Source organism: Heterocephalus glaber, unplaced genomic scaffold, assembly GCF_053883595.1.
Source record: "Heterocephalus glaber isolate CG9 unplaced genomic scaffold, H.glaber_assembly_v1.0 deba00001498, whole genome shotgun sequence".
In the NCBI taxonomy this organism is placed as follows: domain Eukaryota; kingdom Metazoa; phylum Chordata; class Mammalia; order Rodentia; family Bathyergidae; genus Heterocephalus; species Heterocephalus glaber.
This window is the reverse complement of record NW_028258321.1, coordinates 4,481,278-4,504,517: the sequence shown is the minus strand read 5'-3', so window position 1 is coordinate 4,504,517 and position 23,240 is coordinate 4,481,278. Positions and strand designations below refer to the sequence as shown.

General features: G+C 45.2%; 2 protein-coding genes across 6 annotated transcripts in view; one reads left to right on the top strand and one right to left on the bottom strand.

Annotated features, from left to right (window-relative positions):
* The window catches only part of Cfap43 (cilia and flagella associated protein 43), a 97,324-nt gene extending 91,037 nt beyond the window's left edge, over positions 1 to 6,287 (bottom strand). For 3 of the 5 annotated variants that reach the window (XM_021245546.2, XM_087185726.1, XM_021245545.2), the window contains exon 1: positions 569 to 587. Coding sequence is in view for 2 of the 5 variants with exons in the window: in XM_004866501.4 (XP_004866558.2) it covers positions 569 to 665; positions 4,765 to 5,018; positions 6,095 to 6,174 (431 nt within the window). In the remaining 3 variants the exon portion in view is untranslated. Of the gene's footprint in view, positions 1 to 568; positions 666 to 4,764; positions 5,019 to 6,094 lie in introns of those variants that run through there. The other 2 variants (XM_004866501.4, XM_004866502.4) reach the window with 1 other exon arrangement.
* Positions 6,288 to 12,306: 6,019 nt separating this feature from the next.
* Gsto1 (glutathione S-transferase omega 1) lies at positions 12,307 to 21,861 on the top strand. The gene is made up of 5 exons (XM_004866504.4): positions 12,307 to 12,815; positions 15,664 to 15,886; positions 18,490 to 18,591; positions 20,624 to 20,730; positions 21,636 to 21,861. The coding sequence occupies exons 1-5, from the start codon at positions 12,682 to 12,684 to the stop codon at positions 21,787 to 21,789; spliced, it is 720 nt and encodes a 239-aa protein (XP_004866561.1). The 5' UTR covers positions 12,307 to 12,681; the 3' UTR covers positions 21,790 to 21,861.
* Positions 21,862 to 23,240: the final 1,379 nt, after the last annotated feature.

Below are 23,240 nucleotides of genomic sequence, written 5' to 3'. Positions count from 1 at the left end.
CCCCAAAATTTATACTTTCCCTTAATAAACTGATTTTCCTCCAAAGAGTTCCTATCAAAGATTGAAGAGTGGATGCAGCCATGAAGTTGCCCACATGAAATGACCCAGGTCAGACCGAGAGTGTGTCTAATCCACAGGTATTTCCTACAAAGCTGGCAAATGTGGTACAATGTTCCACTCTCTGAACAGAGTTGTTCTAACATCTCCAAAAACACTGACTTCAAACTGAGCTCTAACATAGAGACCATTTTAATTTCAACCTTAGTAGAAAACCTGCCAACAACTCAAAAGTATCATTTATCTTAAGAAAAGATGGACCTTTTTGTATTCACTTGACAAAGGAAATATTAATAAACATAGAAAGACAATAGTTTAAGTCTCATATAGTTTTGCACTGCCAAGTCTTGTGCCTGAACATAACAACTATAGTAAACCTTATGGTTAGGATTTATGTGCTTACCAGTTTTCCTGTTACAGATTTTCATACATATTTCCTTTTATGGAATTCAGAAGGACAAGAATCAAATGTAAGACAGTGAGAGGAATTCTGCAGGATGCTGAAACTTACCAGAGGGCCAATTCAAATTCTGGGAGAGAGGAGTAACTAGCCAGGTAGGTGCCACAGTAACTGAACGAAAGTAGAGTGTAGTCCAGGAGAACATTGCCTAAAATATAAAACCCATTACAAGGACTTGATTACCATGTTCTGGTTAATTATACTCTACAGTTTATTTCCCTTTCGGAGTGATTGTCACATAATTCTGAAGTATTTATCTATTAAAGTAAAAGATCTAAGACAATGAACAGAAAACTGCATTAAGAGCAAAGCCAGGATCCACTTTAAAACACATTGGAGGGAGTTAATACCACTAGGTCACTGTCTCCAGACGTCAGTGTGGAACTGAGCATACTGTACTGTAAATGTCTCAACGTGGTGTGAAATGACCCTAAAACCACAAAGTATCTCATATCTCATCAATATATGAGTAAGTATAAATAGAACACTTATTCAAACTTTACCTGGGGAACTGCAATTATTCTAGTACTTCCTTACTCTATTCTTAAGCCACTTTTGGCCTTCAGTTTAATAGTTTCCAACTCTTAGAACAACTATAAAAAGTTATATTGGTTTTTGTACCCTGGGCTGAAGAAATGCAACTTGATTTTAAAAGCAAGCCTAGCAACATCTTTAAAATGTGTAGCCATGGTGCTGGGATGTAGCTCTGTGGTAAAGTGCTTGCCTAGTCTGCCTGTGGTCCTGGGTTTGATTTCTAGCAAAGAAAGAAAGGAAAGAGGGAAAAAGAAAAAGAAAGAAAGCAAGCATCCTGGGGATTCTGAAACAGGGTAGTGTCTGCCCTGCTGCCCAGGGTTTGGGTCTGGTTTCCCTTCCCTTTATCAGTTCTCCCACAGCTGTGTGCTAGCCTTCACCCAGGTCTGCCTTTCTATTCATGTTTTTATGGCTTGTTTGTCACTTTTAATGGTTCTTTCCTGCTTTACCTGACAATAATATAACCTTAAATATAAGCTTAATATAATCTTGATTTTCTCATTTGTTTAGCATAGTCTAATCAATAAGACAACATGCATTTAAAATACAATGAATTTTTCTGCGGGATGAGGCCTTAATATAATGATTTTCTATCCTTATTAACCAGCTATTTCCCCCATATTTGGATATTATTAATTTTATGTATTTTAAAATTAAAAATGTTTTTGGAAGAAAATATTTTAAAAGTGTAAGAAATATAGCCTTTGTGATCTACTACCAAATTTGGTAAATTTCTTCCTGGCATTTTCTTCTTTTTTTTTTTTTTTTTTGAGGCAGGGTCTCACTATGTAGCCCAGGCTGTCCTCGAACTCACCAATTCTCCTGCCTCAGCCTTCAGAGGGCTAGGATTACAGGCCTGTGCCACCATGACCGGGTAGCATTTTCTTCTGTGTGTTTATTTGTAAAAAAAAAAAAGCGCATACAAATACATTTTCTTTAAAAGTAGTCTTGCTTTTTTATAGCTACAATCACTGTACACTAAATATTACACATAACTCCATTTTAAAACTGGAACTTCAATCATACATAGTGTTGCATCCTGTTGAGTTTTTGTTCACATTATAGTAAGCATTTTGTCATTTTTTAAATATGTCTTTTAAAATTGATTTTTCATGATGTCACACACCTGTAATCCCAGTACTGAGGAGGCTGAGGCAGGAGGATTGGTGAGTTCAAGACCAGCCTGGGCTACATAGGAAAACCTTGTCTCAAACAAATAAGTAAATAAATAAGGAAAGTGATTTTTATGTTTGCAATAATAACCCTTCATGGGGTATTTGAACTTATGTAACCAGAACCACAATACTGGGGATACAGGCTGCTTTCAATCTTTTGTTATTATGACAGTGCTTTTAACTTCTTTGCGCACAAGTCTTTTACCAGATTCCTGGTTACTATGTCAAAATTGAATTCTACTTCTGACAGCAGATATAAATACAAACTTCCCAGAGAGACTGACTCAATTTAGACCCCTACTTTTGGCAAACATGAATGCTACCAATTTCCCTTTACTGGAAATTGAGAAATCATCATTAAAAACTGTGACCTTGATAAGCAGAAAAAAACAGTAAGCCACACAATTTATAATGAATACTGAGATGGAACCTCTTTTTTTTAAAATTTTGTTTGATTTTGATTGGCTTGGTTTTTTTGAGAAAGGGTCTTACTATGTAGACCAGGCTGGCCTGGAACTCAGAGTGATCCTCCTGCCTCAGCCTCCTTGAGGGCTGGGATTGCAGGCATGTGCCACCATACCCAATTGAGATGGGACTTCTTTTGATGTTTTTGGTCATTAATAATTTTGTGATTTGTCTGAGCAAGTTCTTTTTCCACTGTTCTCACAAGACGTTTGTCTTTGTTTCATAAATGCTCTGAAAATATTTGATTATATTTGTTCCAAAGATTTCCCTGTTTGATATTTGCCTTTTAACTTTTCATGGTTTTTTAGGTTCCTAAGTTTTAAATGTGTATGTAATTAAATATGTCAGTCCTTTAATTTTTAATTTTTGTGTGTAGAATGTTTTTCCCTATCCTGAAATCATTTCAATATTCTATCCTATTTTCCTCAGCTTTTCCAATGTGCTTGTTTATACTGAATGCTTATTTTCGTGTGGTATATGTTTTGATGTGCATTGTAACATGAGTTTCTAACTTGATACATCTTTTGTTCAGATATTTGGTTCTCTTAACATTATTGCTGAATAATCCACACCCTTTGTGGGAGAGGATTTCTTTCATGACAGACTTGGCTTTTCCAGATCCTGTCCCTGCCACTGATCTGGAAATCACCAGCAATGCATCAACACCACATGCTTCATTACTATGGCACCATGACACTCTAAACAGCCTCTGGCTTGCCACCTTCTCTTTTAAATTACACTCTACTTTCTTCTTTCCCAGATGACCTTCATAATCATTTAAGTACTCCTTGCTCTTTAAAACATGATAAACCTATGACAAAAGGTAGAAATGTTAGAAAGAATATTATTATTTATAATAATCAGGCTTTCCATCCAGGAATAAAATCAGTGATTTTGTTATTTTCCTCATCCAGATCACTTTTTTGTCTTGGATTATTTCTAAGTATTTAAATTTTCTACTTGCATGGGTATTTATTTTGAAACTAGCATCTTACTGAGCATTCTTGTCAGTCCTAGTACATTATGCATTACCCATAGTCTTCTTTCCCATTGCTATAATTATTTTTTTAATTTTCAATTTTGTTGCATTGGCTAGAACTTCCAGGTTGGTATTAAATAACTGTGGTAAAAACAGGCATGGTTGACAGTTTATTCTTAATTTGACTGTAAATTCTTTTTAGGGTTTCAATATTCATTGTGGATGTTGGCTGCTGATTTGAATTAATCTGCACAGCACAACAGCCAAATAACTAAGTCTGGGAATCTTTAACTGTGAAGGATAGTTATAGTCCACACAGTTCCCAGCATACAAATGGGTTATGCTTTACAAATCATCTTAATCTGCTGAGAAGAAAGACACATTTCCCCACAAATAAAATGCTACAAATTCCCAGTATTCTCAGACTTCACCCATACATTTCCCTTAATCCACAAGGCTGCAGAACTAAGACCAGCCTCCAGCATGAGCTTTCCATCACTCGTGTGCTAGACAGAGGCCCTGGAGGACACATGGTAGTCCATCTGCTATCTGTTACACCATGAACTCAGCCACCCTAACTCAGAGGGTGGCCCTGAGCGCTTGGCATGTGTGCACCAGCCTGATACTGGATACTACCTTTATCCCCATGCAGTAGGCGAGAAAGTGAGCCTCAGGGACTTGTCTTTATAAGTTATACAAACATCAATTCACCTGGATTTTCAAGAAATCATTAGGAAAGAAAATATTGTTCTGAAAAAGCTCAGTCTTCCAGCCTTGCCCCACACTTCTCAAAGTTAAATGTGTACAGGAATCTGCTCAACCACCCTGGAAGTCTAGCTAAAATGCAGATTCTGACTCAGGAGGCTCAGGGTGAGAGTCGGTCTGCATGGTTCAGCAGCTTCCCAGGTGGTACCAATGTTGGTGGCAAGCAGCCCACACTGAGTCATGTAAGGTCTGACTTCCTTAGTGATCTGCTTGATTCTATTCAAAACAAAAATCTTCAAAATACAAACCACCTTCATTTACAAGAACTAGGTTTGGTCAAATCTTATAGCGAAATCCTTCATTTTGGGGCAGAGGAAGTGGCCCCCCAATACCTTTTAATTTGGTCCTTCTGGTCAGTGCAGGAAAGTTGTATATGTGGATGAAGGGTTTTAGCCTCCGGTCTGAAAAAGCCACAACTTCACAAGGAACGTTAGTTGCCACGACGCCCACAATTCCATTAATACACTGGAGAACTGTCTTTTGCTTGGTTTCAATATTAATAAATATTACATAATTTCCAGAAGGGTAGCAAATGGTGTTGTCGTTGACAAAGTGAACATTCTGCTTAGGGAATCCTTGCACCCATCTTTGGGAAAAGATATGTCACCATCAACATCATACAGTATAATGTCAAATAATTTTCTTTCTTTAACAAAGCAAACAAAAAGTCATCAAAACACATCTATTCTATTTCACTCCCTTTCTGCCCCAAACAATCCCCAAGATAAAAAGACCACATCTGCTGGCCTTGAGACCAGTTTGAGTCAATGAACTACAAAAATTTAAAAATAGACCCTAAGTTGCAGGGGTCCTACGGGTCTCATACACAGAACTTTTTCAGTAAAGAAAACTGACCAAACCTAAGAATGCCTCAAAAGGGTTTTCAGGGTCTCGTATGCTTGGAAGAGAAAAAGTGAAAACAACAGAGAGCAAAATGAGCTTCATTCTAATGGAAAACAGGCTTCACCCTGGGCCCTTCTTTTATAATTAGTTTTCAGTTTAAAAATAAACCTTAAAAAACAATTTTGGGTATGAAAACGCACTTTGTGGTTGTAATACAAACAGGAAAAATTGCTTTTTTACACAGATGTATGTTGCCATATTTTAGAACTAAAAATATCGGTAAGGGCAGACCCCCCCCACAAAAGAAGAAGAAATGAGGTCAGCATTTTTAAAAGGTTAGAAGACAAAAGGCACATCCTTCTGTAATACTTGCTAGGAGGTCAGTCTGAGCTAGAGACTGTTTTCTTCAAAGGATAAAGATCAGCTGGAAGATGTGCAGAGGCGCATGAAGGACTCGGGTTTGGGGAGCAGGCTCAGGAGTGCGGCAGAGCTGGAGACGGGAGCCCAGCCTGGGTCCGCCAAAGCTGCCGAGGGGCTGTGCAGGAAGTGGGGGACAGGCAGGGAAGGTCAGGGCGCCGGCTCGCAGAAGGGGCGCGGTCAGGGTGGGCAGGCAGAAACGCAGGCCGGGGAGAGGAAAGCCGGGTCTCCAGCAAGGGTCGGGTCGTGGAAAAGTGAGGAGCGAAAGGCGGCAGGAGAGTAAGGACTGAGGGAGTCTGCAGGAAAGGTTAGGGCGCGGAGAAGCGCGCGGCCCACGGGGCGGCGGAAGCGGGGGTCCCGGGCTCCCCAGGCCCAAGGCGGGGCCGGGCCTGGACTCCGCACCTCACGGACAGGCTCGCGCCCCCCGCGCCGGCGCCGTGGGCGTAGTAGGAAGCTTCCTCTCGCTCCCGGCCTTGCGCCATGGGCTGCCTTTTCCTCGGCGGGCGCGGCAGCCAGCGCCAGACCCGGCCTGGTTACCCCGAGGCCCCGGAGGCGCAGCCTTCGTTGTTTACACTCGTATCCTGGAGACCGTAGCCCCGCCCATTGGCTTCGCCCTTCTGCCCGCTCTCGCTCGAGCCTAGCGGATTTGTGCAACCGCTGGGCGATTCGACCAATGAGAGAGCCGCAAGGGGGCAGCGGGCGGGCCCATCCGTGAGGTCCCGCCCCGGGCAGGGCTCCTAGTTCCTGGAAGTGGGAGGAGCCGACGGTCCGGAACTCGCACCGTGACCAGCGCGGTCCCGGACGTGGCGGGCAGGAGTTCATCTCCACAGGCCCGTAGGCCGGGAGTCGCCGTCGGCTGCTCAGCGGCTGGTCATCGCCCAGCCTCCAGCCTCCCCTGTCCTGCCCTCCCTCATGCTTCCTTCTGTCTTGCACCAGCCACCTAAATCTAAAACCACCACAGAGAGCTTCTCCAAAGAAGACGAGATTTGGGGATAGCAGAGCCTTACCATGGGGCTGCACTTGCCCTGATCAATTATGGGGGAGTTGAAAGAAGGGGGAAACGGGATTTTAAAAGATAAAAACGAGGAGGGTTACACCAGGTGTTTTGAAGCACTGCTCCTTGGCCACGCTGGTTAACAAGAGTGCATCCCTCTGAGGGGGCGCCAGGTGCTGGGCAGATGTCCATGCAGAAGTGTCCTTGTGGAAGGTGCAGTGGCTGCTCTGTAAGGTCAGAGTCCGGCAGTCTTCTGTGATGGTCATGATAAGGCACTTGCATCCACAAGAACTCTTTCTTCCTGTGTATTCGCTCATTTACTTTTTTGTTTGGTTAGGGTCAATACGTGTGACTCCATTTTGATTCTGACAACTTTCACATTTCTTTTACACAAACTTCTCTCCTTCGTTTCTCTCACAAAGCCTATGAGTGTTCATGCCTCGTGCTGGCCACTTGGAGAAACAGTAAGACGGGTAACACTCCGTCCTTGGTGGGGCTCAGGGTGGAGGGCTAGACAGCCCCATTAATTACACGAATGTAGAATTACAAATTAAGACAGGAACAAAAGGAGCATGGTGTTACGGATACATACACTGGTTTCCTCACCTAGTGACAAAGATTCTCTGCTTGGCCAAATTTTAGCCAGTCCTCTGAACCTTCTCCTGAGCCTGTGTACCTCTCGTATAATTCACTTTTAGCAAAGAACCCTGTTGTCAACCTAACAGGAAGTGGCCCCATATCTGACCACCACCTCTCAGTGATGTCCACTCCCCAGCCTCCCAGTCTGCAGCGAGAAGCCTGTCAGGTGCTGTAGCTGAGTGCCACTTACTTCTGGGCTTTGCCTGGATAGTTCCCACACACTGGCCCGCCCTGTTACCTGGGTAGAAATCCCCACTTTTCCATGCCGGATTGGAGTCCAGCCAAACTCCCTTGCCAGCTCTCTCTCATTCCTGTGATTCCTGTTTCTGTCAGAGTGGTCTGCAGTGAAGTCTGCCTTACCACACTCTAGCAAACATCACTGAAAAATCTCCTTTCATGCTACTCTAGTTAAGTGAGTTGCGTTGAGGACAGTTTCTGTGGGTATTGCCATTTTCACTGAGGGTCCAGGGATGAGGAGTGATCGCTAGAGGGGGCAGGGCAGGTGGAGGACAGGTTGTGGGCAGGTATAAAGGCAGGGCCTCAGCTTGGATGAACTGGGGATAACACCATCATCAAAGCAGAGGGATGAGAAGAAAATACCGCAGGGGAGGCTGAGAAGAAGCTAAAGCTTAGGTGAGGGTTGGCTTGAGAATTCTGGCCCCATCCTAAGAGCCATGAAAAATACACCAAATCGTTTTAAGCAAGGGAATGTTATGACCAGATCTATGATTATAAAAGATCATTCTGGCTGCAGCAGAATATCAGTTGGGTAGGAAAACAACTGAATTCGGAAAGATCGTTCAGTCTATTCCATGGTCCTAATGAGTGGAGATAAAGCAGGATTTCTCAAGCTCAGCACTTGCGGTATCTTGGGCTAGACTGGAGGGAGGAATTCCATGCTTTACAGGATGTTTAGCAGCATCTGACAGTCACAATTCCACAGTTGTGACAATTCAAAACATTAGTAGACATTGTTAAGTGTCTGCCCAGGGTGGAAATGTATGCAAGATCTCCCCTAGTTGAAGCCCACAGTGAATGTATGAAAGAGTTCTTAGAGAAGGTAAAAGTCTGTAGGATTTGGTGATGGGTTGATAAGGACAGGAAGGGAGAAGAAAGAATTAAGGATGCTCCTAGGTTTCTGATGACCACAGTCAAATGATGGTGCCCTTCATTAGGATTCTACCCGAAAGAGTTTCTGTGCTGAAATAGGAGTGGCAGACACACAGGGCTTAGTGTTTAGGAACTGCACAAAACCGTCTGGCAAAACCTCATGTTTCTGAGTGTCAGGAAGAAGTGGCCCTAGGACTTCTCGTACACCTTTACCTACAGCCTGAGCATTTTCTAGCCAACCCCGGGAGGAGTGTGAGAGGCCAGTCCTGCCCTGGTCCCACAGGAAGTGGTTGGCAGAGGATGTGAGGCAGGCAGGAAACATGGGCCCTGGGGAACTAAAACTGACCAGGGCTGGAACAGCCCTGACCCTAGGAGACTGAACTTTCCCGGCCCTACAGCAAAAGAGAAACTGAAGGGAACCAATAGAAAAGGCAGTCTTGTGTGTATCACACTCCTTAACACCTTGGCTGTGGGGTCTAGATGTAAAGGGAGGCCTCCAGCTGGGGTTCTTGGGCGCCTGTGGCTGAACAGCACAAGGAGACTGAAGGGCAAAGCCATTTCCCACAAGTTACAACCCTTACCCACATTCTGCTGTGTCCCGGAAGTATGAAGCCCATGAAATCTGCTTACTGTACAGAACATCGGGACCAAGGGGCATCTGCCTCTGGAATGGGAAACCTTGCACAACATGAGACAGACCAGTGACCACAGACTCAGAGCCCTGATCCTGAGAATAGTGGGCTCCTAACTCCCCATTCCCTTCAAGACTCTAGAAACCCTTACCTGTAAGAGACAGTTGCTTTTGGCACTTTGGAGCCAAAGGCCCCTCTTGGGTCTCTATCTTAAATAAAGCCCTCCCTTGCTGCAAGTTTTATTCTCTTTCCTTTTATTCCTTACAGAGACGCCCTGACCTCTGCCCCGAGCCAGGTTACAGAAGCATGCTGGCCTTTTTTAGACTGGAAGGGGAAGTACAGATCTTCCGGGGGGAATAGACTGGGCAGGACAAATGAGGAAAATCTGTTCCAGGCCTCACTCCAGAAGATTGATGAATACTGTGAACAACGTCTAAGACCAACAGGTTCTACCTCTCTTCAGCAACCTTGGCAGTAGACTTGGGTCCGAGAGCGAAGAGCCAAGGACCTGAAAAAGTGCCAAGGTTATGACCAGAGAAGCCCAGAGACGCCCAGAAGTGCGCTTCAGTAATCTAGCATCTCTCAAGCCAACCAAGTTGAAATCAAGCTAAACCGGCACAGCCTTAATGGAGAGCACTGAGAAAATTTAAAACTCACAGGGGGTCATCACTTCGGGCCCACCACTAACTCCATGGCAAGATATAAACAGAGGCCTATAAACCATGTGTCCAACTGTTTTAAATTAGGATTTAAAATGTAAAAGTCAAACGTAAATTATAAGAATAAAAATGAGAGAATCCAGCCAGGCATGGTGGTGGACGCCCGTAATCCCCACACCCAGGAGGCTGAGGCAGGAGGATTGCCCTGAGTTCAAGGCCAGCCTGAGCTACATAGTGAGTTGAAGGTCAGCCTGAACTACAAAGGGAGACCCTGTCTCAAAAAACAAACAAACAAAAAAAATTAGAGAATCCAAATCTAAATTGCTGAAAGTCTAAAGATCTATTTATTTAGATCTTACTAAATATTTTATATAAACAAAGTATTTGTAATTGAAATGTTTGTTATCCATCTAGCTGTCAGAAGAAAGAACTGGTATCAGGCTTCATACCTGCTACATATAGATGTATATACATTTATAAATGTAGGAATAATTAAATTTGTTCTATATTGCAAACCATTCCTCCACCTCTGTGTGCACATTAATTCATGAGGACCCTTGGATCCAAAAATTGGAATCAAAGAGAGGCAAAAATTAGTCACTTGTTTTTATCTGGGAAATGATAATCATGCAAGAAGCAGTATGAATGAATGAATATGAAATAGTTAATTCTGTACAAACTGAGCTTATGGTCTCACAAGGTCAATGAATAAAGTTGTGAACCAAACGGAGGAAGTTAGGAAAATTGTTACTGGAAATAAGAAGGAAAAAAGGCTTCTGGTTTCTCCAGGAGGGGAATACACTCTCAATACTCCCACATTTTTCCTTTTCAAATTCCTTTCTTTCCGGGCCACTTATTCCCACATGGCTCCTTACTGCAGAGATTAGATAGAATTTTCCCACTGCCCTGATGCCAGGCCTTGGTAATTCTTTCACTCATTTGGCCAGTATCCTTCCATGGAATCTCTTTGATAAAGGCTGTTTCTTCCTGCTATGACCTGTCACAGAATGCTAATTTTTAAAAAAAACTTTATTTTCAGAATAAATCCTTTTAACTTTTTAAAAATTAAAGATTATTTCTTAATAGCAATGAAACAGTTACTATGACTTTCAATATTCCTAACTTGGTCTTGTCCATATAAATTTATTATTTATTAGAAGGTATAAAATTATTCAGTCGCCATTCCTGAAGAGTCACAGAGGATGCTGTATAAACTGGATGTTCATGGGCAGTGAGGACAGATGGTATTTACAAGGTAGAAAGCCAATTTTTCTCACTCTTCGTCGTCAAACCAGCAGAATCAATTTCTCCTCCGGTTAATTAGTGATAGTTACAGCTGCACAATGTGCAGTACCATATATCATTTTCACCCATTTGCCCCTAGCATTCCCTATTTAGAATGTCACAAACAATGGAACACATTACAAAATTTTCTTTTCAAATTCTTCCTTGAATTTTTCTAGGTAATATATATGCATTTCATGCAAAAATGGCAACCTCTGGCATACGTGGGTTAACTGTGGCTAACAGCAATGTACAGTAATGCCTCAGTTCATGAACACTTCTGTTTGCAAACAATTCGCTTCACAAAAGCATTCGGCAGAATTTTGTTTTCATTTGCAAACTCTGCATCGAGTGACAAACACGCCCACAGCCATCTACCCCACACAAACACAAATGCAGCCATCTTCTGTGAAATCATAAAACAAATTAAGTTCATAACCTGGGATGCCACTCTATATGCAGATGTTTGCAGATTATGCAGAGCCACATAAGACGTGGAGGTGGTCAGCTATAACGCACCACAGTAGCACGGCTCCAGAAGGAGCCACGTGAGGATAAATGCAGAAAGCAGGTGATGCTCTCTACCCAAGGGTCACCAAAGATTGGCTCAGAGGCCCCCTCTCTCAGGAGACAGTAAATCCTCCCTCCCAGTCCTCAGAAGGAAGGCCCTCACCCCCATCCCCGAGCCTCTGGAACCACTGGACACGTTTCTGTTACCTAAAGCCACCCCGGTTCTGTCTTACCCTGGTCCAGGAAAAACTAACCCAGGGATGGAGACAGAATTAAAGCAGCAGAGGTGCTCCACAAATGACAGCATATCCCCGTGTGCGCTAACCAAAAAGACACCCAAGTCCCGAAGGTCAGCTTTCAAATCGAACAGACACGGAAATCATTGATAATCAGTTTTCTTTTGCATATCGTAGTGCCCCGACCCCCTTTTTCCTGGCCTTGCATTAAAGGAGACTCGGTGAACGCACCCACGGTCTGGCCTAACCTTTGTTCATCGGCCCAGGAGGGGACATTCACCCAGCCACCTGCTTACCCCTGAGCCTGTGCCCTTGCTAGGGCTTCGACACCGAACGTTTGGAAGCAGCCCAGCATTCTGAACGTGAATTATACTCTCACAAGAACATCCAGAGTTATGTTCTTTCTTGGGGCTCAGTGTGCCCTATGCCCAGCCGAGGGGCAGCGGCCTTACCGCTAGGAGGGGCAGGAGAAAAGAAAGAAAGGCCATCCAGGTGGCCGGCGACCTGCAGCGAGCCAAGGGCCAGCTGGAGAGCAGGGGCTGTGCGTGTTGGAGCGGCCCGGCATGACCGGTGCAGGAGGCGGGGGAGGACGCTCAGGGGCACCGTCGGAGGCCTTCGGGGGAGGGGGCGGCCACGAGCTTGGCCAGCGGAGGCTGGCACAGAGCCGCGCGCTGTTTAAGGGACACCCCACGAAGCCGCGGGCTCCCCTGGCTGGGGCGCGTGGGGTGCACCCTGGGACCTTCGGGGCCCTCGCTGGGCTCCCGGAGCGGCGAGGGGGGAAAGCAGCTCCAGACGGCCCGCGGGGTCCCTTTAATTCAGGGCTGGGCCGGTGGGGTGGGTCCGGGGCGGCGGCCGGGCGTGGACTCCGGGAGGCAGGCGGTAAAAGGCGGCGGAGCGGCGACCTCCCACTTCCGCGGCGGCGGCGATGGCAGCTCGGAGCCTCTCTGCAGGCAGCCCGCCCCCGGGCCCGGTCCCCGCCGGCGGGCTGCGCGTCTACAGCATGCGCTTCTGCCCGTACGCCCAGAGGACGCTGCTGGTGCTGGAGGCCAAAGGGATCGGGTGAGCCTGCGCGGGAGGGTGGGGAGAGCCCGACCTGGCCCGGCCTCTGTCCGAGGTTCTTCCCGCGGAGCGTCCTCTGCCGTTCGTGGGGATGCGGAGGTTAGAGCGCCGTCCTCGAGGGCCAGGCGTCGCTGGCCGGCCGCGGCAGTCCTCGGCCTCGCCTTTCGGACAGACCAGGCGCAGAGCCGCGGAGGTTTGCCCGCCCGCCAAGGGTCGCTCCGGGAAGATCTGGTGTTCCCTGATTCCGGGTCCGGCCCCGTGTTCTCCACTTTCATCCCATTTGCTTCTGCATTCGGGTCCCTCCCCAGCAGGACCTGGCCTCAGGACGAGTTCATACCTTGACTTGCGGGCACAGTGCTTTAGGGACTTGTCCCGGGACTTCGTGAAGCGCAGCGTTGCTTTAGCTAAATAACAACCGGTGCCTAGGCCTAAAGACCCAGGCTTTTGGGAAGCCTCATCACTGAAGACCAGTCCTAGGCTGCTGACCTAGGGGCAATCCACACTGGGCGAGCCCCAGGCTTTTTTCCCTGATGCCCAGGATTCAGGGGAACCACTTTCTTCCATTGACCTGGGGAATCTTTAGAGCTGACTTTTATTAGATGCCTGTGTTGTAGAGAGCTTGGCTGTAGTTTAAAACAGCGACCATTCTTAAGACATTTTCCATTTGTACTTAGAGTTTGTAAACGAATTTTAGTCTTCCAAGGGGAGGATTGGTTAGGCAGGCAATTCTTTTCTCTAAAAGAAATGTAAGATGCATTCTAAAGAACGAATTCTTTCTTTCTTTCTTTCTTTCTTTCTTTCTTTCTTTCTTTCTTTCTTTCTTTTTTTTGGTACCGGGGATCAAACTCGGGTCCTTGCACTTGCGCAGCAGGCAGCGAAACCACTGAGCTAAATCCCTGGCCCAAGAACAAATTATTTATTGATTAGCTATTGCTTCACTAAAATTTCCATCTCACTTGGATGAAATCACAATCTTGAACACACAGCAAAAGAATTAGTGATGTTTATCTAAAACCCTAATATTTGCTGTATTAGAACTCTTATTCCAAGAGAAATTCAAACTGGATTTTAGAGACTTTCCTAGTACTCATGCAATGGAAAAGCCCGGGAGTGGGTTTAGGGCCCCAAAGTCGTGGGTCTGTGCTGCCCTCTGGAAATCTAGGGTGGAAACAGTTACCTGTTCTCCTGGGACAGATTTCTAAAGGAACTGTGAACTTACTTTACCTTACTGGTAGGAGGAGAGCCACAGGGAGGGAAGCAGTGCCTTGCTGGCAGTGCACACAACAGACATGGGCTGCGGCCATGGGTTAGATCCGTGTTTACCTTGAACCTGGAAGACTTGCCAGTGAAGTGCTAGTTTCACCAGGTCCACAGTCTTCCAACTGGTTGGCCAGGTTTGCTCTGGGCTCAAAACACCAACCAAAATGCATGTGTGTTTTGAGACACTTTTGATCACAAAAGCCCAGGACCTACCTTTTGTCTGCAAAGTATAAATTTTCAGAAATATTGATTGTTCTTTGGCAGGGAGCCTTATTTTTCTTCTCATGGTTGGTATGTGTGCCTAGTATTCTGTCAGCACATGAACTTTTTAATATATGCACACACACACATACACTAGTGTGCAGACTGGCTGTTCCTTTGTTTCCATGGGGGATTACATATTTATTTAATTTTATTTACATAAATGTTTTTGAGACAAGGTCTTGCTATGTGGCCCAGGCTGGCCTCGAACTCATGGTGAGTCTCCTGCTTCGGCCTTCCGGGATTACAGGTGTGTGCTGCCATGCCTGGCTAGGATTACATATTTAAATGTGGAGATGAAATGCTATTTTAGCTACTGCTGTGTGTGGAAAATAGGAAACAAAACGTTTTAGTGTACATTTCTTTTAGTAGTCTGTTCTGTTGGACATTGAGTCAGCTTTGAAAATTGTATAGACCTGGCTTTAACAATTATATGATACTTTCTTTTCTCTTACTTTCTCCAATTTCTCAGGCAAAATACAAGGTAGGTCTTATTACAGTTTGAATATAGCCTGAACCTCACCTGTTTTGGTTTACTTTGTGATTTATTTATTGAGACAGGATCTCACTATGCAGTTCAGGTTGGCCTCCAACTCTCCGCAATCCTCCTGCCTCCTGAGTACTGGGATCGCAGGTGTGCACCACTACACCTGGCTTTACTTTGACTTTTAGAAACATGCAACATTCTTAAAAACATCGACACATGAGGATTTAATCCAAAAGTTCATTTTGTGAATTGATTTTTAGTATTCCTTAGTATCTTTATAAAAAGCAAGGAATTTTTTATTCACATTAGCCAGATAGTTCAATTCAATCGATTCATTTTGAACTGAATCAGAATAAAATGACTTTTAACATGCTGAGTCTCATATAGTGGGTAGTGGATACAGTTCAAGTAGTTGCCTCAGATCAGCATCTCAAAGAGGTATTAGCACACCCATGCTTATTGCAGCATCATTCACAGTAGGTAATGCCAGTGTCCATCAACAGATAAATGAGTAGAGAAAATGTAATGTATACATACGATTCCACCTTTAAAGAGGAGGAAGTTCTGCAGTATGTGACAGCTGGACACTGTCTTGAGGACATTATTCTAAATGGGTTGAGATGCAGAAAGACAGATATTGCATGGTTCCACTTGCAGGAGCAGAGATATCGATAATAGCTTCTTAAAATAAAAAACAGTCATGGAGGGGATCAAGGCAGCCCTGACTCCTAAAACTGGGGTCTCACCAGCTAAGTGGATGGATGATAGGACCACTTAGGATTTGTTCAAAAGTAGAAAAAAATGTTGTGCTTTCTTCCAAGTCTTGTATGTGTCTTTCAGGCATGAAGTCGTCAACATCAACCTGAAAAGTAAGCCCGAGTGGTTCTTTAAGAAGAATCCCCTTGGTCTGGTGCCAGTGCTGGAAAACAGCCAGGGCCAGTTGATCTGTGAGTCTGTCATCACATGTGAATACCTGGACGAAGTGTATCCCGGGAAGAAGCTGCTGCCAGATGACCCTTATGAGAAAGCTTGCCAAAAGATGACCTTTGAGTTGTTTTCTAAGGTATGTGGATAGGAAATTTCAGCTATTTCAAAAAGTTGTTTTAAAAAGCCACATCAATGCTGTTGTTTATGGCTCAGTGATTTGTGAGAGAAAAGCCAAAGAGGATATGCCCTTGTCAGTTTGACCTGTCCTGGAAGTCCTTGATTTAATTCCTGGTTACTTTTCCAAAGTTTTCCCTCTCCCTCCTCTCCTGACACTCTGGGATCCAGCCATGCTATGTTGTTTCAGTGTTCCCACATGCCACACCTTCTCTTGGCACTTGCTGGAGTCTTCCTTCTTCTCACTTGGCTGGTTTACCTCCGTTTCTCTGCTTGGTTCACCACTGCCTTCCAGAAGCTTGGCTAGGCTGGTCAGGGCTCTCGCTCTGCATTCCCAGCCAGGCCAACTCTTCCTAGTCATTCCTAGTCAAGGCACTGGGCCCGCATGGTTGCCTGCCGTTTTACCCATGTATCGATGAGCTCATGCTGTGAGCTCCACGAAGACGAGGGCTGTTTTTATCACTGTGGGTTTACTGCTTATGTTTGTGGCCTGCTCAGCCACTTTCATGTTGTGTCCTTGGAGAAAGTTACTCCTTACATTACCTCCCAGTGCTTCCAGTTATCACTTATAAGTACTATAGGTATAATAATTATTCTTTATAAGGTAAAAATCAGTTGATATGAAACATGCAGAGCAGGACCTGAGACACTGTTACTCAGTGATAGCCACAGTCTAGCACTGAGCACAGTGTTCACCAGAACTCTCATCTGTCTGAATAACAGCATTCCTGGAGAAGCATTTGCATCTTACTTAACATCAGCTCAGATTAGTTCAGCTAGCAGCAGCAAAGAAATGACCAACAGCTTTGTGTTTAGACACCAAGAATAGGAATGCCCTGCTATATCCCTGTAAAAGTATTACTCTGATTAGTACAGCTGATACAGAGGAATATTTTATTTCTAGAGAAAAAAATGGTTTTAAAAATACCTAGAAGATGGAGGACTTATAGGGAGACTATATTGTTTGAGGATATACTTCAAAAGAATGAGGAAGGCACAGGGAGTCACCTCCTTCACTAGGGGAGGGTACAAGAACACTGGAAGTGGCTGCTGTCAAAGCTCATGGAAAGGGCCTATAATATTTACAAGAAATGCTGGTGAGTCTAAAAGTTAGATTCTCTACACTGTGTAGAAAGAAAATAAGCATGACAAGTAAAGTTGGAGATGCCCACCATTCTTTCCCTGTTCCTTTCAGGGGAAAAGGTGGAGTCTCCACCACGTGACCCATCTCCAGGGCATGGCTCTTTGGACCAGAAATGCACCCCACCCCTCCCCTGCCACACCTGGCCAATCATCTCTTCTGGGAATTTATAAATGAAACACAGAGACTAAGGCAATCAAAAAGCTTTGAGATATTTATATACATAAAATGACTGGAGAGTTGGAACATCCAAGCCACATTAAAAATACATTTTTAGGGGAAGGAGAAATGAAGAACGTTGGAAAAGGAACTGATATATAGAAAATTATATGGTGCAGATACACGATGTGATTAAAAATACAGTGAACATTTTAAATTTTAAAACATTTATTGCAGTAAAAGACATATTGCCATTAATGTCCCTCAAGATACCAAAATACTCCCCCTTGCTTTGAACTCACTTAACTGTTACTCTTGGGAATGTACTTTTTTCTGCAGTGTCTCTTTTAAGAGTGGTATTTCCCATCACCATTTGTATTTAAGGAAAGCAAGGATGAAGGACTAGGCAGGCAAAATGGAAATGTGGACAGAAGGCGGCCTGCAAACCGGCAGTACCAGTGAGGACAAGGCCGGGATTTCCTGAGTTTCTCTTGTTTTTACAAGTGCATGGTTTTTCAGACGGGATGAGTAGACTACACTTAAAGTGAGATTGACTCAAAGGTTGTTATTAAAACACACAGATACCTGTACCACAAGTGTGAAACATCTGTCAGGTCTTCAAGTAGTCAGTCTCTCAGAGTCATCTTCTGTGTTCTTTCCAAGGTAGAACTCAGAAGAATTCTCTTGCTGGCTCCTTTCCCAGCTGGGCCCAAGCCTGTGGTCCAAGCTCTCCCTGTCAGACACACACATGGTAGCACCCCGCTGAGACATGAGTGGTGTGAGGACACAGGCCCAGCGTGGGCCACTGGTGCTGCTGCCGAGAGTGGTGCCAGCGGCAGTGTCAGCAGCAGAGTGAATCCCGGAGTGGCGGTGGCATCAGGCCTGGTGTTGCTAGCAGTCGCCGAGTCCACTTCCTGCGAAGCTACACACTGGTAGGAGTGACTGCTGTGCTGGCGGCGATGGGCACCTCTCCTCAGCCACTTCTTGGCATGGGTTTGGAACGTTCTGAGTTCCAAGTCTGTTTCAGGTTCAGCCTTCTAGCAATTCTGTGAGCCACTGTCTTTTAAAGAAAAGTTTGGCTCAGACAAACCAAAGTGAGACTATTTGTAATTTACAAAATCCTAACCCACACACCTTCGTCCACAGAACTGTTTGTAATATAAGCCTTTGCTGAACACCCTATGAGGATTGTATCGTGTTCTTACGTAAGGAGCCCAATGTATTTAGCCTCCCACTGATGAACTAAAATACTGTTCTCTGTCTAGGTGCCATCTTTGTTATTCAGGGTTTTCATGCTACAGCAAAGTAAAGGAGACTACTCTGACATAAAAGAGGAATTGAAGAACGAACTGAACAAGCTAGAAGAGGTAATCATTTGTTCCATCCTTTACGGTATTATAATACACCCTGCATCTACTCTCCTTTTCCTTCCGGTTGTTCTTCATTCTCCCATTTCCCAAGTTACTTTTATGGTAATTAGGAATAATATCAAATTAAAAAATTAATTTCTGCTCGATGTAGGGGCTCACACGTATAATCCCAGCCCTCTAGGAAGCTAAGGCAGGAGGAGCTCAGGTTCAAGCCCAGCTGGGGAAATTTAGCAACTTAGGGAGACCCTGTTCAAAAATAAATAAATAAATAAAATAAAGGGCTGGCAGGGTAGTTCAGTGTGAAGGCCCTGGGTTAAATCCCCAGTAGTACAAAGGAAAAAGAAAATCCAGAACACCAAAAATGAATGCCAATTATTATGGGTGCTTAGTCCCATAACTGTATCATGGCATGTTTTTAAAATAATTTGTTTTCCCTAAAACATTTGAGCCTGGTGTCTTTTGCAGGAGTAGATTTTCATTACCATTTCAATTTCTTTAGTGGTGGCTGATTTGGCGGGTTTTGCATTTCTTTTTTTGAATCCATGTTGGAAATTTACCTCTTTCTGCTTGACCATGTGGAAGTACACCTGGAAAGATGCAGTCCATATTCTGCAGATGACCACAGCTTAATAGCAGGCAGAAGACAAGTAGATGTGAACAGCCAGTCTACATAATGCTAATTATGAGAAACTACAGATGCTATTTATAAAGGGCACACTGGTGCTGGCTTAATTAGCTGGATAATATTGCAGTCTCCCTCTCTGGTAACACCCTAGTATCAATGCACTTTCTCACATTTTAGAAGGATCCTATTTGTGCTTTGTTTTCAAATCCTTGTCAACTGTTTAACAGTTAATTCAATCTATTTCCAGTACATTTTTATTAAAAAATTACATGAAGGAAAGTACCCAAAGCATAAGCATACAACTCGATAAATGTTCACAAAATGAACAGAGCTGTGGTACCAGCACCCATAGTATCAAAGAAAATATCCATTTGGGTTGTTTTGTTTGTGAACTTTACACAAATTGAATCAGAATATGTACTCTTTTGGATCTGGTTTCTTTCACTCAATATTATGTTCATCTAACTGTGTGTAGCTCTTTTCCATTCTTTGTATAGTGCTCCAAAGTTTGTACCACGATTCATTCATTCTTTTTTTTTTTTTTTGAGACAGGGTCTCACCGTGTAGCTCAGGCTGGCCTTGAACTCACTACGTAGCTCAGGCTGGCGTTGAGGTTGCAGTGATCCTACTGCCTCAGCCTCCCGAGGGCTGGGATTACAGACATCTGCCACCATGGTGAGTGGCTCATTCTTCTTGGACAAACATTTTTACATTGGCACTATTACAAATAGTGCTGCAACGAACATTTCTATACCTATCTTTTGGCAAACCTATGTTATATTTCCAAGTAGAATTACTGGGTTCAAGATATACATACTGTTAAAACAGCTGTACCAGTTTACATTTCTACCAGCAGCAGTTACACACCCTGGCCAACTTTGTCTCTTCCACTTCAACCATTCTGATGGATAGCATTTTGGTTTCAATTTGCATTTCCTTGGTGATTCATACAGTTGAACATCTTTTAAAACAACAGTTGGCCACTTGGACATTCTCTTGTGAAGTACAAGTTTTTTCTGAGAAGTTGTTTGCCGTTTTTCTTATTGAGTCCCTGGGGTTCTTTTTATATTCTGAATACTTGTCCTTTGTATTGGCTTTTTTATTTTCTTCCATTTTATTTTGTTTTGCTTTAGGCAACAAATTCTAAAGCTATTTGATTTTTTTTTCTTTTATTTCCTTTTCTCCTGATATTGAGGATTGAACCTAGGGCCTTGAGGATCCTAGGCAAGTGCTGCTGTACCACTGAGCTACACAACCAGCCCATATTTGAGCTTTCTGATCAAAGAGACAAAAGCTCCACTTGGATATGTCAGGATAAACCTGCTCTACAGAACTTACTCACCTTTCTGGTGGCGATTCTTACTAGACACAAAAATAAATACTGTTGTGTTGTTTGATATTCAGGTTCTGACTAAGAAGAGGACAACCTTCCTTGGTGGCAGTTCTGTCTCTATGATCGATTACCTCATCTGGCCCTGGTTTGAACGGCTGGAAGTAATGGAGCTCCAAGAGTACGGAATTTGAGTATTCTGTGCTTAAAGGGTGATCGTTGCAGTAGTACATGTGGAACTTTTTTCTGAACAAAAGTTAAAATATCTAATACACCTGAACGAGAACAAGCAGATAGGAGAGTCCTGAGCTATCCAGAGCATGTCACAGACCCACATTCACTACTCTTGATTCCTGAGGGCAAGAGATTTCTGTAATGTCGAATGTTTTAAAATTTATTCCTACCCTCCTGGTTACAAATCCGTGAGGATGTACATTTTCATAAGGAGGAGGAACCTATGATTGGGGTAACTTTCCACTTACCAGGGTAATTTCCAGTATTCTAAAGTCTGTGTTTTGGGCTTGGCAGCCAGCCACCTTGATTACTCCCATTTTTTAGAGATTAGGGCTATTTGGGATTATTTTTTTTAAATCACAATCTGGTGATAGAGTAATATTTAATTTCTCGGATGTCTTTCTTTCAAGTTCTCTTTTAAAGAGCTGTCAGTCTGCCAACTTGGACAAGTGTTCACACTGAGCAAGTCATTTCACATTCATTTCAGATTCATCGTGTAAATCAAAGATCTTTGATACCTTTCAAATCTAGTATGTATGACTGCACAAATTTTAAAGATGCTTTTAAAGAAAATTTTTTGTTTGTTTTGAGGCAGGGTCTTGCTATGTAGTTCAGGCTAGGCTTGAACTCACTGTGTAGCCCAGGCTGGCCTTGAACTCACAGCAATCTTCCTGCCTCAGCTTCCTGAGTGCTGGGATTACAGGCATGCACCACCACACCTGGCAAAAGGAATACGTTTAAAGGTTAAAGGAAAACAAAATAAAACTGGAGATGATAGTGATGCTCTATGGGAGTCTTTGTTCAGCTATCGTAACCTATGTAGCTCACTTCACTCTCTTCTTCCTTCCACAGGTGTGTGGACAAAACTCCAAAACTTAAGCTCTGGATGGCAGCCATGAGGGAAGATCCTGCAGTTAAAGCCCTCCTCTTGGATAGGAAGATCTATCAAAATTTCGTCAGACTTTACATGGAGAACAGTCCTGAAGCCTACGACTGTGGGCTCTGAAGGGGCAAGAATGAGCAGTGAGGCACCGGAGCCCTCCTTTGCTGATATGAATAATAACATGCTTTCATTGTACCAAGAGCTCTCCGTTGCATTTTCTTGTCTCTGACTACCCGACACCCCAGGGCCTCAGGTGAGGGCTGTCAGGCCCCTCGTAGAGATCGGAACACACTTCCTCCCTCTCTCGGGGTGATGGTGTCCGATGGCTCTGAGTTCTCTCCGAGCCTGGGCCGAACACGCCCAACATCATCTCCGGTGAGATGGGGACCTTCATCCGGACTCCTAACCGTTCACAGGGGATTTCCCCTGGGACACCCTGTCTTCATTTCGGGAGATGCCCGCTCAGTTTCTTGTCTTGTGGTTTGAGTTGAGAAACTTTGTCCCTTATTCTTTCCTTCTGTCCTGTGTCCCCCTCTCTCATCCCGCTGGTACAGGGAGGATGAGTTCCCCATCGCCTGAAAACGAGGTGCTGGCTGCCCAGGGGCCTTCCCGCCCTGGTCCCTAACTCAAGCCCGCGGCAGGTGTCCGTCCACGCAGTCAGGTGCTGCCAAGGCGCCTCCGGTACAGGGCAGGGGCCGGGAAGCGGCGCCCTAGGCGAGCCACAGCCGGGGGCTTCTCTGTCCGCAGAGGCAGCTCAGGGCTTGACCGAGCTTGTGGCACAGGTCAGGAACTAGTCCCGCGGGCGCAGCCTGAGAGGCGGCGGGGAGGCCCGGGAGCTGTGCGCCTCCCGGGGCAGGGCGGGGCGGGGCGGGCTGTGTGAGTGGGGACCGAACCCCTCCCCCAGTCCCCGTCTTTCAGGGGTAAAGCCCGGCTCGCAACGAGTCCTAACGGTGCCCCTGCTGGGCTCCAACTTGAGACAGGCCTGCCTCTGCCTCCCACAGCCTCGGGATCAAGGGCGTGAGCCACACCCAGCTCAAGGCCGGTTCCCGGCAGGGAGCGCAGGTCGGTGGCCGAGGCCCGGTCCCGCGGTGACGCAGCCGCGCCAGGCCGGCGAGCCCTGCTGACTTCACAGAGGGCCGCGCCGGCCTCCCAGCCTCGGCCGGGCCCGCCAGGCCCCGCGGCTCGCGACAGACGCCCTGCCCGCCGTACAGTGGGCGCTCGGGGCCTCCCGGCGGGACTCCGGCTGCAGGGGCTACAACGCGGGCGTCCATTGGCTCCGCTCTGCCCAATTGACAGGGGCTCCCAAGGGCTCTTGGGATTGGCTGAAGCTCCGGTCTCGGTGGCCAATCGGCGGGTAGGGTTTCGTAAACTGTTCCGGGACCCCCTCAGTCCCTGAGCGCCCCGCGGCCCGGTGGCCACGGGGAGGCCCCTGGGCGCCTCTGCCTGCGCCGCGTTGGAGGCAAGAGCATCTTGAACTTACGGGTTTTCGTGAATCTGGGGCCCAGAATAGGATTCCCAGCTTTCAGTTTTGCCCTATTTAACCTTCACCAGTAGTTCATCACATAATTGAATTT

Excerpts from the sequence above, each read along its gene's own strand:
- Gsto1 (XM_004866504.4), top strand. The coding sequence starts at position 12,682 with ATGGCAGCTCGGAGCCTCTCTGCAGGCAGCCCGCCCCCGGGCCCGGTC. Across the intron at positions 15,887-18,489 it reads CCTTTGAGTTGTTTTCTAAG|GTGCCATCTTTGTTATTCAG; the intron begins GTATGTGGATAG and ends TTCTCTGTCTAG. Across the intron at positions 20,731-21,635 it reads GAAGTAATGGAGCTCCAAGA|GTGTGTGGACAAAACTCCAA; the intron begins GTACGGAATTTG and ends TTCCTTCCACAG.